General features: G+C 40.9%; 1 protein-coding gene across 5 annotated transcripts in view; it reads right to left on the bottom strand.

The window, feature by feature from the left end:
- The window catches only part of nlgn2a (neuroligin 2a), a 109,485-nt gene extending 95,412 nt beyond the window's left edge, over nt 1-14,073 (bottom strand). For 2 of the 5 annotated variants that reach the window (XM_054601834.1, XM_054601835.1), the window contains exon 1: nt 13,566-14,073. In XM_054601834.1, the coding sequence (XP_054457809.1) occupies nt 13,566-14,073 (508 nt within the window). The remainder of the gene's footprint in view (nt 1-13,565) is intronic. The other 3 variants (XM_054601838.1, XM_054601837.1, XM_054601836.1) reach the window with 2 other exon arrangements.
- Nucleotides 14,074-17,089: the final 3,016 nt, after the last annotated feature.

Below are 17,089 nucleotides of genomic sequence, written 5' to 3'. Positions count from 1 at the left end.
GACGTGTATTTGACCCTGTCAGCTAAATATCTAAAAGGTAAACATAAATGCTAGTTGGAAACACTTTAAAGCTTACAATGGGCACAGTCAGTGGAAACAGCAGCATCAGCATATCTTTATATAAGAGCTGAACGTGTTTGGAGGACTGGACTGGGAGCATGGACACAAAGAGTTGAAGCACAAAGCTTGTTTGGAGTTGACCCTTTGCCATTTTTCCTCCCTGCCTCCATCTAAATCCATCTCCTTCTCACAGGCCGTCCTTGTAAGAGCTTATTCCACCGCGGGCCGCAGCACTGGGACATTACTAACCAGAGAGTGGATGAGGCACAGCTCCTAATACTGACAGAGTGGAACACTGAGGGAGTGGCAAGATGGAGCACAGAGACTAATTTAGGTCAAAGGCCCAGGAGGGACACCAAGATGCAGACACATGCCTGTTTTTTCCACTTTCTTTGTGTAATGTGACTCTTCAACTGTCCCTGTCCTTATGTCTGCCAGCTGTGCATATTCTATTAAAGGAACAGTCCTCTGAATTCTGCCTGCAATCACTGAGTTAGGAAATCATGTGAGATTTCCCATTTATACCAATTTGTCCCACTAAGTTCTTCTAAAATGGTATGGAAATCCTGTTAAACTTGAGCGCAAAAATATATCAGACTCTTGGGAAATAAGGCAGAGCTGACTATAAGGATATAACAGAAAACATGATATTTTAATGCGTTTGGACAGTTCAATTGCCATGTCTCTTTCAAGCTACCCTATCTCCCCCAGCTACATCATACTAAAACAGCAACAGTGTAATCTGTTGTATCACCTAGAGACTAAACCTGGAGCTGTTGAATTAACTGTAAAAGCAAAAAGGGGCCAGCTCTGTGTACCTCTGATTGGAGATTTCAATAGAAAACGGCTTGATTAACAAAAAAAACTTTTAATAGATCTAGTAGCTTATGGAAAGATTGCTCATATCCCTGTAGAATCCACTGACTTACTGATGAGGTGCTCCGAAAATATGGCTTATTTTTTGTCTGGTGGACTAGGAGCAGCGAGGGAATTCCTTTTTTAACTTTACTGGACACTTTTTAAAGCTTTTAAACTGAACCAATTACTTTAGGTTTAGATAACACACTTAATCTGCCTAATTTGTTTGCCTTGTTATTTTCACTGCTTCTTACATTCTGTTATTATATTTTATGTTATATTTGTTTATATTTACAATCTAATTTATGTTTTGCAGAGCTTCTCCCATCGGAAGCATTTCACTTTATTGTACTCGTATAACTGGAGTGTCAATAAACATCTTTACTCTTGAACATCTTCAATCAAATGGACGAGTATTTGATTTATATTCACCAGATGAATTTACGTTTGACTGCATATATGAACTTTTGATCCCATTTTTATTAATTTGCTTTCCTTACTTTTTGTAGTGTTGTCTAAATGTCTAGTGAGAATTATTATACTTTGGCTGTGGCTAATAACATTATTGTCTTCTGCACTTAAATGTTCACTTACAACACCTTGTCACTGATTGAAAAGGGAAGTCTACCGGTTGTGACAGATTAAAGTAAAAAAGGGCTGCATTTGAATCCAGTAGAGATAAAATCTTCCAGTAAATCGCAAAAAAATCAGAAAAATAAAGGAAAGTAGGAGAAACACACTTAATCGTCTTGTGCAGCCTAGAAAAGTACTGTTCAAAGTACTGTACCACTGATGCAAGGTGAATTTAAGCCACTGCTAAATGAGTAATTAGCTAGTCTGAGTGGTTTTCAAAATGATTTATTTTCTCATAGGATTTCCTAAAAAGTGAGTAGTGAATAATGAGTGACTAAATGGACACAGCCATGAGTGGGAGAAACGGAGAATACTGCTGTAAATGTGATTTGATTGTGTGCACATGTGTCAGGACTGGCTCCTCTGGCGCTGTCCATGGTGCTGAAATGTGAGCTGACATCAGTGTGGAGTGCATCCTGCTGTTCCTTTTTCTGCCTCATGTGAAAGCACAGCACAGGCCAAATGAACCCTGGATTGCCCGACTGACTGGACAATACTTTATGGTAGTAAGTTCTTGGTTAGTGACCATTGAGTGTACCCTACTTTGACTTTGCACTGCAGAATAGTTTTTTACAAATTCGATAAAAAAACAAAAACTGATTAGTTTAATGTTCTATGACACGCACGTCTTTAATACATTATAAACATACTTATCATGCTTTATAATCTGCTAGCAGCACTGTATAATTATAATTTTAAGAACTCGTAAATATTCATAATGCTTTATTACAGTAATCAAAACAAATGATACATGGTCTTGCTTTTTTTAAGCGAAGTAAACATGTATTTTATGTTTTGTGTCATGTGTCACTTAGAGTAAATTCTAATCACATTGCTTGTAAATCATTATAACAGTGATTATAATGCATTATATAAAAAAGATTATGAAGTAAAACAACAATGGGAATAATACTAAATGTCAGTGAAAGCCATTCACAAAGAATTATGATTCTTGACCTTATGCTATAATAAAATGCTTTATAATTTGTTTTTATTATTGTTATAAAGCATTATGAATCGGTATGATTGGGTTTAATCATAATTAGTGCTATGAGCAGATTATAATGCATAAGGTGTACGTTTATAATGCATGATAGACATGGGCGTCATAGAAAGTGTTACCAACAGATTTCAGTAAAAGCAGAGAATCAATCGAACAATCTTGAAGATGGTCAGAAACCATTACAATTCAGAAATTCAGAAAGTGTTAAAAAATAATGTAATATCTTAATACAAAATATATTAACAACCTCATTTATTATCACCCTGGACTTGCTATTGTGATGTCCCATGTGTGCACATCAGCATATATGTATCTGTGTGCTAAATCAAGTTTGTTCTCACACGTGTGTGTTGCAGTGACCCAGGTGTTTCACAGATGATGAAATCACGACTCCATGGATTATACTGAGCGTACAGTCATTAATACTCGACGTCAGCTTGAACCCGCCAGCGACTCCTGCTAACTAGTGATGAATTGCGTGGCAACATTGCATCGACGTTTCTCCTACGTGAACATATCGGCAGACTTGTTCCACCAGAGGAGGAGGCCTTACCTTTGGATAACCTCCTGCTCTCTGTGTCTATTCATTCCTCCCTCCTGTTTTTTTATCTCTCCCTTTTTCGCTTTCCTTCTCCCTGCCCTTACCATTCAGTGTTGTGGGAGGCAGCAGGGCCTGGCGGAGGGAGCTGTGTGTGTGTGTGTGTGTGTGTGTGTGTGTGTGTGTGTGTGTGTGTGTGTGTGTGTGTGTGTGTGTGTGTGTGTGCAGGAGGGCTAATTTGCATTCACTGCCACGGGCCACCTCGGCTTCAGAAGCCCTGAAGAGATGGCCCTTTGAGCTGTATTGAAAGAGATGGAGTGTGTATGTATGAGGCGGATGGGAGAGTGAGAAAAGGCAATATAACTCATAATGCAGAATAAGCAGTTCATGTGGATGTGTCCCTGCACCAACAACTGTGATTCTTGTTTTTGTGTGTGACTAACTGTGCACATGTACCAGCAAGTGTTTGCCTGTGTGTGTGTTTGCATATATGTGTGCCTTCAGTAATTTAGCCTTGGGGCGTTCTGGAGCCATTATTAATCCCCAGACAGCTGAATTCTGCCTTTTGCGATGCGCTCCATAGGTTTGTGGGCTCTATGATCTTCCTATATGTTCTTTTTTCAAGGTTACTTTAATAACACTACCAGTCTGAGAACCCGATCTGTTTCCAATTTCCATGGACAGAGGCAATAGAGGTTTATGATCCTGTTAAAGGTCCAGTCTGCGCTGTAATCCTTCCTAAACCATCATAATTATTTGATTCTCTTCTTTCTCAAAGTGGTTCTTCTATTCAATTGAAAAGAGTTTCTATTCAAGAAAAAAAGTGGTTCCTATTTAAACATAAACTATCAATTCCACTCAGTTCAATAACACAATTCAATACAATCTTGCAACACAGCACTACCCTGTTTCTATACTCGAGCTTATCTATATTGCTCAGCATTGCTCAGTCATTTTTCAAATGCGTTTGGTCTCATCAAGAACATGGATACCAGGATAGCTGACCACGCTGGCCTTAAAAGGGCCGACTCAGCAGTTCAGCATGTGAACTGTATCAATAAACTGGAGGATTAATTATAAAAAGGCAAACACACTGAGGGCTGAGGACAATTTATGACTGTCCATGTCCCGCTATACTTTATATGACAAAGCTGAATCCTGTTTATCCTGATTGTTCAAGTTCAGAGTTAAAGTGAGATGAGATACTAACAAATATAACAATATATAATAAGATAATATAAAAGTACTACTTAGCAAAAAAATCTAAAAAAAAATTAATAAACAACCACACTATCCCTCCAATTTACAAGTAAATATCCAGCTATCTAACAGGAGAATGCAGTACAAGGAGATGTGCCTTGAGGCTTAAGTCTAATTCTTCATGTTCAAACTAAAGCACAGATAACTGAGAATTAGCTATCATCACATATGTTATATATATATGTATAGCGACGTAGTGTTATTGTCACTGTAATATGAAGAGAAAAGACATATTAATTATATTAAATATTGATTTGAGCAGCTTTAAAGTTTGAGGTAGAACACAACATATCATGCTCATTTTCCCATTTGTACCTGGGTTTCTAGAACATGTTTAAATGGTTAACCTGCTGAAACGCTCCATTTTAGCCCCTATCTCTTTAAGATGTCCTCTCGAGAAAAAACTGCTCTGCTCTGATGGGCTTGGGAGAAAAATATGGTGTACTTTTGCAAAGGTAGTTCTCAAGCTTTGGGAGGTATACTATACTAATGAGTCTGCATGTGACATACGAAGGGGAGACAAATCCAAATGGCTTGTTGAATCACTTATTTTCTGATCTCAACAGCTCAAAAAAACTGACTAGGTTGTCTTATTTCACAGTTTGTTGGTTGGTAGGGACTCCAGATATCCAAATGTATCTACACAAGCACTGAGAAGTCATTTTTTAATGAGACAGTTTAACGGGTCGTAACAGAGCCTCCTGAGACATTCAAAGTGAGACTAGAAAAGAGAGTTTGTGTCAGACACCTGGTCTAGAAGTCTTCTATGTTCCTCAGTGTGAATCTTAACCGCTGCCCCACCTGAGCTTATTTTTATTAGATTGTTTATCTGATATCAGAGGGCAGATCAGACTTCATCAAATACCATTAGATGTACTTGATCAATCCCGAAGTTAAACTAGATGATATCCCAGATTGTGCTGTGAACGGCTACAGAGGCAAAGCCAAAAAAACATGGTTATTCAAAGCCTGAGAGCTTATTATTTAAGTACTGTTGTAAAGTCAATTCACTCTCCTGAGGCTAAAACGATCATTTAAATGGACTGTCTACAGCTAAATCCTATTTCTTCCTTCATTGCTCATCCAAAGCATATGGTGATGACGACTGGGAAGCTGTGAGAATTTCAGGCGGGAGGCGGGGAACGCGCTTAAGAGAAATGGAGGGGAGGAAAGAAGTAAAATGGTGTGGAATATAAAGGGAAGAGACGTTGGGTGAAAAGGTAGGCAATCCACGAAAAGAGATAATATGAGCTGAGTGAGAGGAATAGAGAGGAAGATGGGGGGGAGGACAGGAGAGTCGATCAAACCGATGCCCCACATGAACACGACAAAACGGTGACAAACACACCGCTGAGATTATTAGGATCATGTGATGTGCATGCACATGCATACACATGCGAAACCCACCCAGCCATGCATGCATGATCTACACACACATGCCCTCTTTCTTTCCATCTCTCTGGCTTACAGGCTATAAATAGCTGGAACTGAGCCTCTGCTAATTCCTTCATTCAAAGTCTAGTGGAAAGGCAAAATGCATGCAGCTTTTGATGTGCGCCCTAACAGGAGGATACAGGAAGTGGTGGATGGTTGCCATCACAACCCCACTTCCCCCTTTCTCGTGCCCTGGATCTAAATTCTGCACTGCTTCAACCTCCATTTATCCATTCATCCAACCATCCCTGGTTCTTTTCCTTTCAGTGTCTCTCACTAACTATACTGCTGCTCCTCTCCACTGAAATCTTCAAAATGTGATCAATATCATAATCTGGCAGTGTTCTCCGTCTCAGTGATGTTATTCCATTAAGAAACCGCTGCATTTGCCTACATCCACAGTAAGTAAAGATACTGAGTAAATTATGCAAATCATTTCTCCGATTACAGTCATTATCGATATCTGAAGAGATTATTTCAACACATTTACACTTGAAATGGTTCAGTTTAAGCAGCAAAAGTACTTGGTTGGATTTAAGCTACAGAAGTACTTGGTTAGGTTTAGGCAACAAAAGTATTTGGTTAGGTTTAGGCAACAAAAGTATTTGGTTAGGTTTAGGCAACAAAAGTACATAGTTAAACTTTGGCAACAAAAGTACTTGGTTAAACTGGGGGAACAAAAGTTCTTGGTTCGATTTAGGCAGCAAAAATACCTGGTTAGGTTTAGGCAACAAAAGTACTTGGCTAGGTCTAGGCAGGATTAGGGTTAAGGGGTTTGGGTTAGTCTTAGAGGGTTAGGGTTAGTAAAGTAAAGTTCAGAAGATATGTTACAAAACTAAGGACAAATATTAGTGTTGACTTGGTTTCACACTAGACGCAAACAGAGGTCTCCTGGATGAAAGTCGTGTGTTTGTTTGACTCATTCACCCTTCCATCTTTATTGGAGTTAGTCAAAAGCCGGGTGTGTCTCATACAGACAGTAGAAGTAGCCCGGTACATCGGTATCAGACGCTGAAGGGTACTGACCAAGCTGTGGTATTTGACCAGTTTTTGGTAAGAACGGGTCGGCTTTTTCAACTACTTGATTTTTGACAATCTAGTAAGAGTGTCTTATTGAAAGTGTTTCTCGCTTTTAAAAGTTTTGATATTTGTTGACTGTGGCATCAAAAAGATGTAGGACATGTTGTGACAATATGCTTGATATACCTTGCCTGTTGTTATATTATCAAAATGTTGTGCGTTTGATTCAAACACATTTTGACAGCTTCAGTACAATCCAGTACGCAGATACTCTATACTCTATTCGCCCTGATGGTGCATTATACTTGCAGATTCAGCTATGCAGGATTGCTGACCATCTTAAATGACGCAAGAAGTGGACTTTCATGAAGTCAAATGTAAGTCCAGTTAGACTTTTAAAACCACAAACAATTATAAAATGTGTTTGCATCCCACAAGGAGGAATTTCACAGATAATCTCTCAAATCCAAACACACCATGTATGATTTGAAAATAAGTCCATCCCACACTACACAATAATAAGAGCTTATTCTCTTTCCTTCACACCCACAGACACACAATCGCTCCCTTTCCCACACTTGATCCAGGTTCTCCCCGATTCTTCTCTTTGTCATGTGAAACACGTCAGCCTGACACATTTCTAATAACCTCTCCCCCATTTCAACAGTCCGTCAAACCCACAGAATAAACCATTTTAGCAGGCTGCAATTTAAAAATCCTCCTCCTCAGCTCATGTTTCACATTGGATATTTTAGGTCTGTGCTGAAAGGACTGGTGTTACTGTCCAGATTTTTGCTAATATGAACAGAAATAGAGGTTTTTTTGTCATCCCTGGGAAACCGTCTTGGTATCTTCACTTGCATGTAGATTGCTTTCCGTCTTGAAGTAAAACTCCACTATCCTCTGGTTCTTAGAAAACAACCAATAGTAGGCTAGGAGAATGATATCCCCATTCTTAACCCCACCTACAAAGCCCCTCCCCACCTTAAACCTATTTCAATCCAAACAAATAAAAAACAGCAACACAGCATCTAGATCAAGATCACTTACCGTTTTAAGGCCTACAACTTTTCTTAATTTAAGTCCTTCTCAGAGTTTTAAACAATCTCATACACCTAGTATACTATGGCTGCGGGTGGCTGAATCTGAATCTGCCCTAGATGAATGGAAAAGTTCAAAGCGAGTGACCGACCCTGGCTGATTTGATTCTCTCTTCCCCACCACTACCTCCCGGAGTAAGACAAAGCCTTTGACCGAGCGGGCCAGTTGCTGTCTGCTCCACTGTGCCTCAGGATGGAGGAGAGAGGAACAGAGAAGAGGGAGAGGAGGGACGTGGAACATGAGAGGAGGCGAGAAAAAGAAAAGAAGATGGACTCTGTCAGAATTGGTTTGTAGGGGTTGGACCAGAGGATGGATGAAGCCCTCTGCTCTGACCTCTATCCTCTCTAAAATGACAACCACCTAGAGATGCCTGACTTCAAATCTGACACTCTGCTACTCAATCCGTCCTTGTCTTTTTATTAAGGGCTGTGTTTTGTCTCCTTCAGTTCTGGCAGGCGTGCTCACATCAAAGAGAACTTTTGGTTTAGTCATAAAGGGTGTGTGTGTGTGTGTGTGTGTGTGTGTGTGTGTGTGTGTGTGTGTGTGTGTGTGTGTGTGTGTGTGTGTGTGTGTGTGTGTGTGTGTGAGAGCAAGGGGGTGCCTGTCCCTTGGGAGCTACATGCCCATACAGTATGTAACAGCACTTGTTCATTCTCAGGGAAGTGTATTCTGCCTGCAGAAAGATGGTGATCTATTTTTCCCCATCTTCCCTTTTTTTATCTCATTTCTGTTCTTTAGAGGGTATCATCTGGGCCTGGCAGGAGAAAGAGACGACATAAAGAAAGAGATGGAGCAGAATAATAAAGGTTGGTTTTTTTCTGGCATCAGAAGCAATGTATTTCATGCTGGCATCTCTCTCTCTCTCTCCATTATGTATTTGTTTGTTTTACCTCTTTTATTTATTCATTCATCTCTAGCCCTTTGGCGAAGCCGATGCTGAAGCGCAGCCCTTGGCCACTGTTATTGTGTTAGTATCGAACCCTTCTTGATGAATCTCCTCAGAAAATTGAAATATTGCAGAATGGGGAGATGTGGGAGTTTGAGTTTGATGCATGGAGATAGATGAAGTATCGGATGGAATAATTTATGAGGCCCCAAGCTTGCACCCTGCTGCTCAGCCCAAGAAGCACGGAGCTGACAACGCTGAGGTTAGCGGTTCAAATCCCAGAGGGTGATCTGGCAAAACTGATGTATATTCTCCTCCAACAAGACTAATTGAATAGAACTAGCAGCTTAAAAGGCACTTTGTAACAGCTTATCAGGGTTAAACCTCAGCCTACCACCAATAAAGTCCTTCAAAGTGTGGTGGCGTCTGTGTCTATTTGTTAAGATCCATACTTGTCTGTTTTATTTCAGAAATAAATCCTTATATTTAGGATTTATTGATCTTAAAATGTTGTTTACACCAGTCACACATTCAGATGACTCAGAGAGGCCCAAATGAAAGGCTTGTCTTGGGTTGTGGGACAGGCCAGAAGGAACAGATGAATACAAAAGGCTAGACTTCCTTTTAGAAAAATGGTGCATCTGAAGTTTACTGACCATCGCAAAGTAGTACAATGCCTGTTTGAGGGGTTTTAGATTAAGCATTATTGAGGAAAAAGTCACTCCACAATGTTAAGCGCTGAAGCACCAGCGGACTCTACACAGTAAAGACGCTAGTGTGGAGGCAACGCAGCCAGTGCAGATGCTTCAGCAGGTGTTGTTGTTCAACTAACGAGATTAGCCTTCTTCACAAACATCCCCCCAAAAAAAGGACTGCTGAGTCCATCTTATACAACCTATTTACCATGAAGTCTTGTTCTGTGTTAATGGTTGCTGACTGCTGAGAGAAGCATGCGGTTTGTCTGTGAGCCTGAGGCATCAGCAGCAGCAGACGGCCTTTCCCTCCCTTCCCCTCGTCCATCGATCCACCGTGACTCTGCAGGAGCCAGATGAAAACCTCTCGTTATGATTTATGGGATGTCATCTCCAGGGGAACCGTTGGAGCCCCTCCCTCCCAGCATTCGTTGAGGGAGCGACCTACCAGAGGGCAAAACCAGTTCTCCTGGGTCCTAAGCTCTGATACTCTACCACAGGGACGAGAAGACTAGCTGGGTTTATAGTTAACACTTTACATAATAATAATAATAATAATAATAATTAAGCCTTTATTAGTCCCACAATGGGGAAATTATTTCTCTGCATTTAACCCATCCCGGAGGAGCAGTGGGCTGCAATGAAGTGCCCGGGGAGCAACTTGGGGTACATTATAGTGGTATTCCAATGACCATTGATGTATTCTTATAGAGTATTGTCTAATATGTATTTCCTTATAGATGGTACCATAATTTGTCCTTTTAATAAAGAATGTACAAAGAATTATCCATTAGGTGCGTTGAGAACAATGTTAAACCTTAAGATTGATGAAGTAAGAACAAAGAATTATGGTTCCAGGCTCCAAAATATTCATGATGTAAATCTTCATTTGCATATTTGATTAGATTTCTGTAATTCAAATAGTGTAATTTTGTATCATTTCTGTAACATGATTAGTTATGTCCCCTTTCTTGTTTTTTTTTTAAGTATTACAAATTTAGAAAACATATTTCTTCATGAGTGCCATGGAATTAGTGGAAAAAATGACAACACATGGCTAGCTTAGCAACTTATTAAGTACTCAAGTATTAATTAAGGAGCCATGAGTAACCACCAAATGTTTGTGTATGTGTTTATCTATGAACAAACACACACATTCTTGTCAGTGTCCCACTTTCCTCCATTTGCACTGATGGCAGCATTAAGCAGTAATTCTGCAGACTTAATCCAATTAAAATGAGAGGAGGTTTTGAAGGATTCTGTCTTAAAGGGTGCCCTATAAAAGGGATACACATAATAGGCCTCAGGAGACTCTGAGATGCAGCATTCATTATTTAAAAAGTAAGGAGAATAGAAGGGGAATCCGCAGCAAGAGAAGATGGGAAAGTGTCATCATGTGGGCAGTCATCAACCTCGTGTGATTTTGTGTGTCCTTGTGGACAGAGAATTGTTTTTGATCTACTGGCTGAAAAGCTTTCTCCTCCTCTCTGCTTTTCATGCTTCCTCTTTGCCTCCCCTTCCTTCACCAAGCAGCACAGTCAAAAAAACAAAAAACTTTAAAATCAATCCGGGAGGAGAAGCAAAAAAAAAGGAAAGGAGGAGCAAAGAGAAAGACAACCCTGGAGCTTTTGGAAAAGTGCTGAGGCCAGCAATGTCTTGCCTGAATCATGAATCTAACAGCGCCGATTAGGACGGATGAAGCAAGTTCATATGTTGCCACTACATGTTTTTCATACTAATGTTACTCACATTTGCTCTAATAATTAATTCTAATTCATTAAACATCCACCTCACTGATGCGGTGAAGTATTATGCTGACAATGTAACGCTGCTGTTCCGTGTTGATGAACGAAGGTCACTATTTCACACCTGTGTGACATTTCCAGAGAATGCACTGTACACCTATGGGAAAGTGTGTAAGCGTGGGCCGAGTGTATATCTTTGTGTATTATATATCAAGTCAAACATCTCACATAACAGGAAAAAAAACCTGTGCAACACTGTGAAATGACTCAGGACCTGATGTATAGTGTTGTATATGTGCCTGAGGAGCTGTAAGTGGCAATGACAGGGTGTTGGGGCTGAGGCTGCAGAAGGAAGGAAGGAAGGAAGGAAGGAAGGAAGGAAGGAAGGAAGGAAGGAAGGAAGGAAGGAAGGAAGGAAGGAAGGAAGGAAGGAAGGAAGGAAGTGTGTTGCGCTGTGAGGGGCAAAAAAAAAAAAAGTCCAGTCGAATGATGGAACTGCTGACAGGGTAACTGAAATGTGTTAGAGTGAAGAACATTTTCGATTGGAAATCACTGCCCCATCACTACACTGATGCACACATATAGACAGTAAGAGAGACATAGATGAATACAAACATCAAGGTTAACACTTGTTGATTTTGATACTCTCAAAGCAGGATGGAGGATTCTTTTCTAGTTTAATGTTTAGGTTTAAACTTGTGTGTATGTGCTTATCAAGAAAAACAAAAAACACATTGTGTTAGTACAGTACGATGCTTTCTGAAGACCTCCAGTTGTTTGAGGTCAAACCAAGAGACAGTTTCTGGATGGGAGACCCGCCAACATGATTCTTACAGCCTTCTCTCTGTGAGAGGGGCTGGCTTTGTGCAGCTTAGAACAGAGATATAGAAATGAAAAGACAAACGTGACACACGTTTTACAATATCCTAGGCGAGGAGAGAAAGAGAGAGCTGATGGAGGTCTCTTCTCTTCATAGCACATCTGCCAACAAAATGGAAATATTTTTTTCTTTTATTGCTTGCACACCTAAGAGTGCCCGGGCAGACAAAAAATGTCTGCAGAAAGATCTGAGTTGAGAGAAGAGGCTTCTTGATGATAAAAAAAAATAAGAAAAGTCAAATGTCACCTAATCTTTTTCTCATAAAGCACCTGGAAACTGCTTCAGTCCTGGCCTTTGTTCTCTTGATTTATAACACCTTGAATGGGAAGTACTGTAAAACCAGGGTAGGGTAATTGAAAAATTATGCATGGAATATTTTGTATATTGTTTCTTTTTTTTCTTTTTTTTATATAAGCCCCCGCACAAACACAAACCATATGCATATGCAATAATTACGTTTTTTAAGATAGGGCATGTCCATGTAAAATAATTAAAACATTAATAATTAAAAAAACATTTTTTCATATTCAGTGAACTTCCCTAGGCTCCTCTCTCTTATGAGTGGTACTAATTGACCGTTCCCTACACCCCTTCACTGAACAGTGATTGTCCAATCATAGCGTAGCAACCGTAACTAGGCACAGCTGGCCTGTCAAGCTTTGGATTTCTCTGCATGCTGAAGTGGTGTACATTGGGTTGTAATAAGATCTGTAATTAAGGATGATGGTTTCTACATGAATCACCAGCTGGTGACAATGAAGATTTTGTGCCTGGGATATGTAGCTTTGGCCGGACTCTCACACATGCTATATTTTGCGTAGCCATCAAGTAAATATTTTAGACCCCTTTACAGGGTTCTTGTTTTAAATGAGTCAACTGGTTTCCAATCATTTCATGAAGGTAAAGTAAAATATGCCAGCGTCAGTTCACTCAAAGATGACAAAAAATGTCCAACAATGAATCGTCACCATTATCATTACATATTGAGCCTGGGTATCGTCAGGACGGCATTGACGAGTAATGCCCATCAAATACCCCAAAAGCTAACAATTGTTAGCTTTCTCAGCACTGCTGCTGTTGTTAGCGCTGTTAGCTTATAGATGCCAGCCAAGGCTTATCTGTGCGTTACATTTAATGGAAGAATGCTTGCTGTGATTGGCTGCGAGCAAAACCATACAAATAGTATTTTTCGACATCGATCAACTACAGTTCTTGTTTGACTGGAGAATCTTGGTACTGGGTTATTTCAGTTGATCCATTAAAAATATTGTGTAACAAAAACCCAGCCCTACTACATATGTACTGGGTGAGTATAGAAAGCTTGACAGGCATAGCAAGAGTACCTAAGGGGTCGGGGCTTAGCGAACAGTCAATTTATTCCTTCTTCCCCCTTTTACTCACTAAATCCCTCATCTCCCAGCCTCCCGAACCCTTCATTTAGTACAGCCCACTCACCATCCTCAGTGGGCACGTAGATATTGAGGTAGAGGCAGTCCTCACTCTGGTTCTGGATGTAACCGGCCGCCACGTCCAGATTGTCAGTGAACCACACAGGCAGCATAATCTCCGGGAGCACGCCGTGGACATTCTGAGGGCACACAGGGGCAAACTGGGTGGCGTTGCGGATCTCCTGCCAGGATCCAGGGGCTTCGGGCGGCTGAAAGCGACGGTCGCCGATGGGTGCTGTGGCATAGGGGACGCCAAGGTACTGCTCTACCGGGCCCAAGATCTCATTGTTCAAGTCCTTCTTGATGCCTCTGATCTTACCATAATTGGTGGTGACTATTGGGTGCTTGGAAGGGTCCATTTTCTGGCTCGAGGCCAGGCTGAAGAGCACAATGAGGCCTAGCAAACCCATTAGGCACCAGTCCGTAATGAGACTATGGGGGTGCCCTCTGGACAACAAAGCCTGCCGCCTTTGTTTACTTAGAGCACGTGGAAGGGGGTTCATGACTGGATTCATGGTGATCAGCCACCTGCTTTTAGTCTGTTTTGGAGTACTTCAGTCTTTTTATGACAGAATGTGGATTATAACCAACAGTCTGGAAGGTAAAGCATAAGAGGGGATTTAAAAACCAAAGCAGACAGACCCTGAAAGAATAAAAATAGCTTTTTTGTGAAGGTCTGATCAAGGCCAGGAGCTCTGAGTGAAGGTGAGATGGAGGGCAAAGCAGTCGCCGGGGGAAAGAAGGGTCCTTGGGGTGCTGGAGAAGGAGGCCGGACTTCGATGTGGGTGCCAGGTCAGTGTTGATTCTGAGCAACAAGGATCCGAAACGCTTCCCCAGTCATGGTTCTGTTGCGTTCCATCCCTATTGGTCCTTTATTATCCAGATCATTTGATTGATGTGTTTTTTTACAGCCACAGAATTCTGCAGAATGAGGCAGAGAAGGGAGGAGGAGGGAGATTTAAAGAATAGTGATACACAGAGAGAAAAACAGAAAGACAGAGAAGGTGGCAAAGGGGGGAGCAGGGTTGGGGAGAGAGAAAGATAAGAGAGATTATAGTTTATCTGAAGCAGAAATATATATTCCATTAAAGGTTGTCAGTGCAACATTCACCCTTCAACTGTTGCCAAGTGAAAAACATTTCCTGAAATGAAAGCAGTTAAAGTAAAACGACAGAAGCATTGTTGAGATCAAGTCATAAAGGCCAGCTTTGGGAGCTTTTTATGTGGTGATCAACGTGTTTGGCTTTACATGATTACAGACTGATTTCTTCAGCATGTCTTCAATCTATCCTGGTCCGACCTGTATGAAGACAAGCACCGAACCCATCCTAGTGAACTATGTTGCGCTTCTGAAGTCCCACCACTACACCAAGACTTCCTCTAACAACACTGCTACTGATTCCTCATTATTTATGATAATTCATTTCTTAAAGGCTTCAGTACTGGTTCTTGAGACAAAAATGATTGTATACGGATGCAGCTAACAATTATTTTAGTGATTGAGTATTCTATTGATTAACCAATCTGATAAAAAATAATATTGCTTTATTAAGGAGCAATAGTAAATATGCAAAAGAAAAAAACTATTCTAACTAACTATCTTCTTTTTTCTTTTTAAATTGCATACAAAAATATTATCTAAATACGTATTACTTTCTGGGTTGAAATCAGTTTAAGCTGTCAACAATTCTAAATGTATTTTTTTTTTAGTTGGTTAGTGCCATCTATAGTGGTTATTTGCATAAAAACACAAATAACAATTTTTTTAAATTTATAATTAAATATTTTCTTTGATAAAAACTAATTCCCTCTCTAATATCTTGTTTTTTTTATTGCTGTTAAAACATGTACATCAAACTGTATTTATTCAAGTATTTTACTTAAAACTACATTTGAACACAGTATGATGGCATCATAATTGACCTTCTCCAAATACAAATTTTTACTGAACAGAGCTTGAACACATCATAATATAACTCAATGGAACCTCCTTTCACCATTTGCTGCTATCTCAGCTATTTAGTCTAGCAGGACTGGCCACCAGCTGCCGTCAACTAGCTCTCCTCTCTTTGCAGCCATGATTTTTATAAATTTTAAGAGCGTCTTGAGTTTCTCGAGGAAATGTTTCAGCCCAAGTACAGTAGACAGCGTAGACGAAGACTAGAGTTCTTGGGATAACGGTGAGCCTTTCACTGCCCAGTTAGGTCAAGGGTCAACAATGTGCGCCTGTAAGCAGCTTATAACTGCCCGGGCATTTTCGGGCTACATGCAGAGCACAAAGACACACACACATGCACACAGTAAGCCTTAATTGACCCACACATGAATGAGTTCCCACACACTGTACGCTCATTCATGTAATCTACTGCGGAAATGTGCAAATCCTCATGTAACAGACCCAGTCAGAAATGCACGAGGCATGGAGGAGATTACAGCGTCATAACATTGTTGGGTGGTGTTATGTAACGGTAGGGGGCAAACAACCCATAGCAGTAATGAAGACTGTGCAGGAAAAACAGAGAAATCTCTTTTATGTTCACAAGGACACTCTATTTGCGTCTTATCAGATTTTTTACAATTCACCATTACCTCTTTCTCTCTTTCACGCTCCTCTCTTGCTTTATCGCCATGCCTTAATTGTCCCATTAACCGAGTCATCATTAACCGTATTATTGGATCGCCTGCACCCACTGAAGCGCCTCTGTGTTGTTGTTGTCTTCTCCTCCCCCCCCCCCCACTCCCACTGCCATTTCAAATTGGAAGTATGGGAGTTTAGTGTCCTGAGGCAAGACGAGAGTATATAGGCTGATGAGCAGGCGAGCATTCTCACTCTCATCGAGACACATATAAGGAAGCACCTTCATGTACTAATAGTTTCTTATGTACAACAAGCTCTTTGAGGGGGGGGGAGCACATTTGTGTTCTTTCAGAGAGCGGTAATTACAAGCGAATCCGTTGCCATCTGTAATTGTTCATTGTCCTCTTTTGATACAGTGCGTTCCACCTAAATGTATTGGTGCCTGCCTTTGTTCCTCTCATTGTGCACTCTACCCATGCGTCCATGTGTGTGTCTGGGAGTGTACTCGCTTACGGAGAAGCAGGCAGCACGATGCGAGCTCTAATTAAACCACAGAGAGTCTAGAGGAGGGCCTGCTGCGTAATGCGCGCAGGGACGACCCCTCCACCCACACACACACACACGCACCAACAATTTACCATTACACTTTCATCCTCCGGGAAAAAAAAAAACATAAAAGGGAATGGGAGATGGAGAGAAGCGATAATGAGAAGTGAGAATGTAGATGGAGAGGAAACAGGTCCTGGTGTTAATGAAAAAGCCTCTCTCTGGTCAGTGGAGACTCTTCAGAGTTCTTGAGTCAAAGCCACATGAGGTGCTGCTTCACTGACCCTGGAGTCTCTCAGAGAAGTGGACATCTAAAAGACACACATCCAAAAGGCCCGAGGAGGGGGCAGACTGGACTCCTCTTAGCCACGCAAGCTAGAATCCTGGGTTCAATTCCAAGGTCCTGG

This window comes from Anoplopoma fimbria, chromosome 7 (genome assembly GCF_027596085.1).
Source record: "Anoplopoma fimbria isolate UVic2021 breed Golden Eagle Sablefish chromosome 7, Afim_UVic_2022, whole genome shotgun sequence".
Classification (NCBI taxonomy): Eukaryota; Metazoa; Chordata; class Actinopteri; order Perciformes; family Anoplopomatidae; genus Anoplopoma; species Anoplopoma fimbria.
Note: the sequence above shows the minus strand (reverse complement) of the source record. Positions and strands in the feature narration are given on the sequence as shown.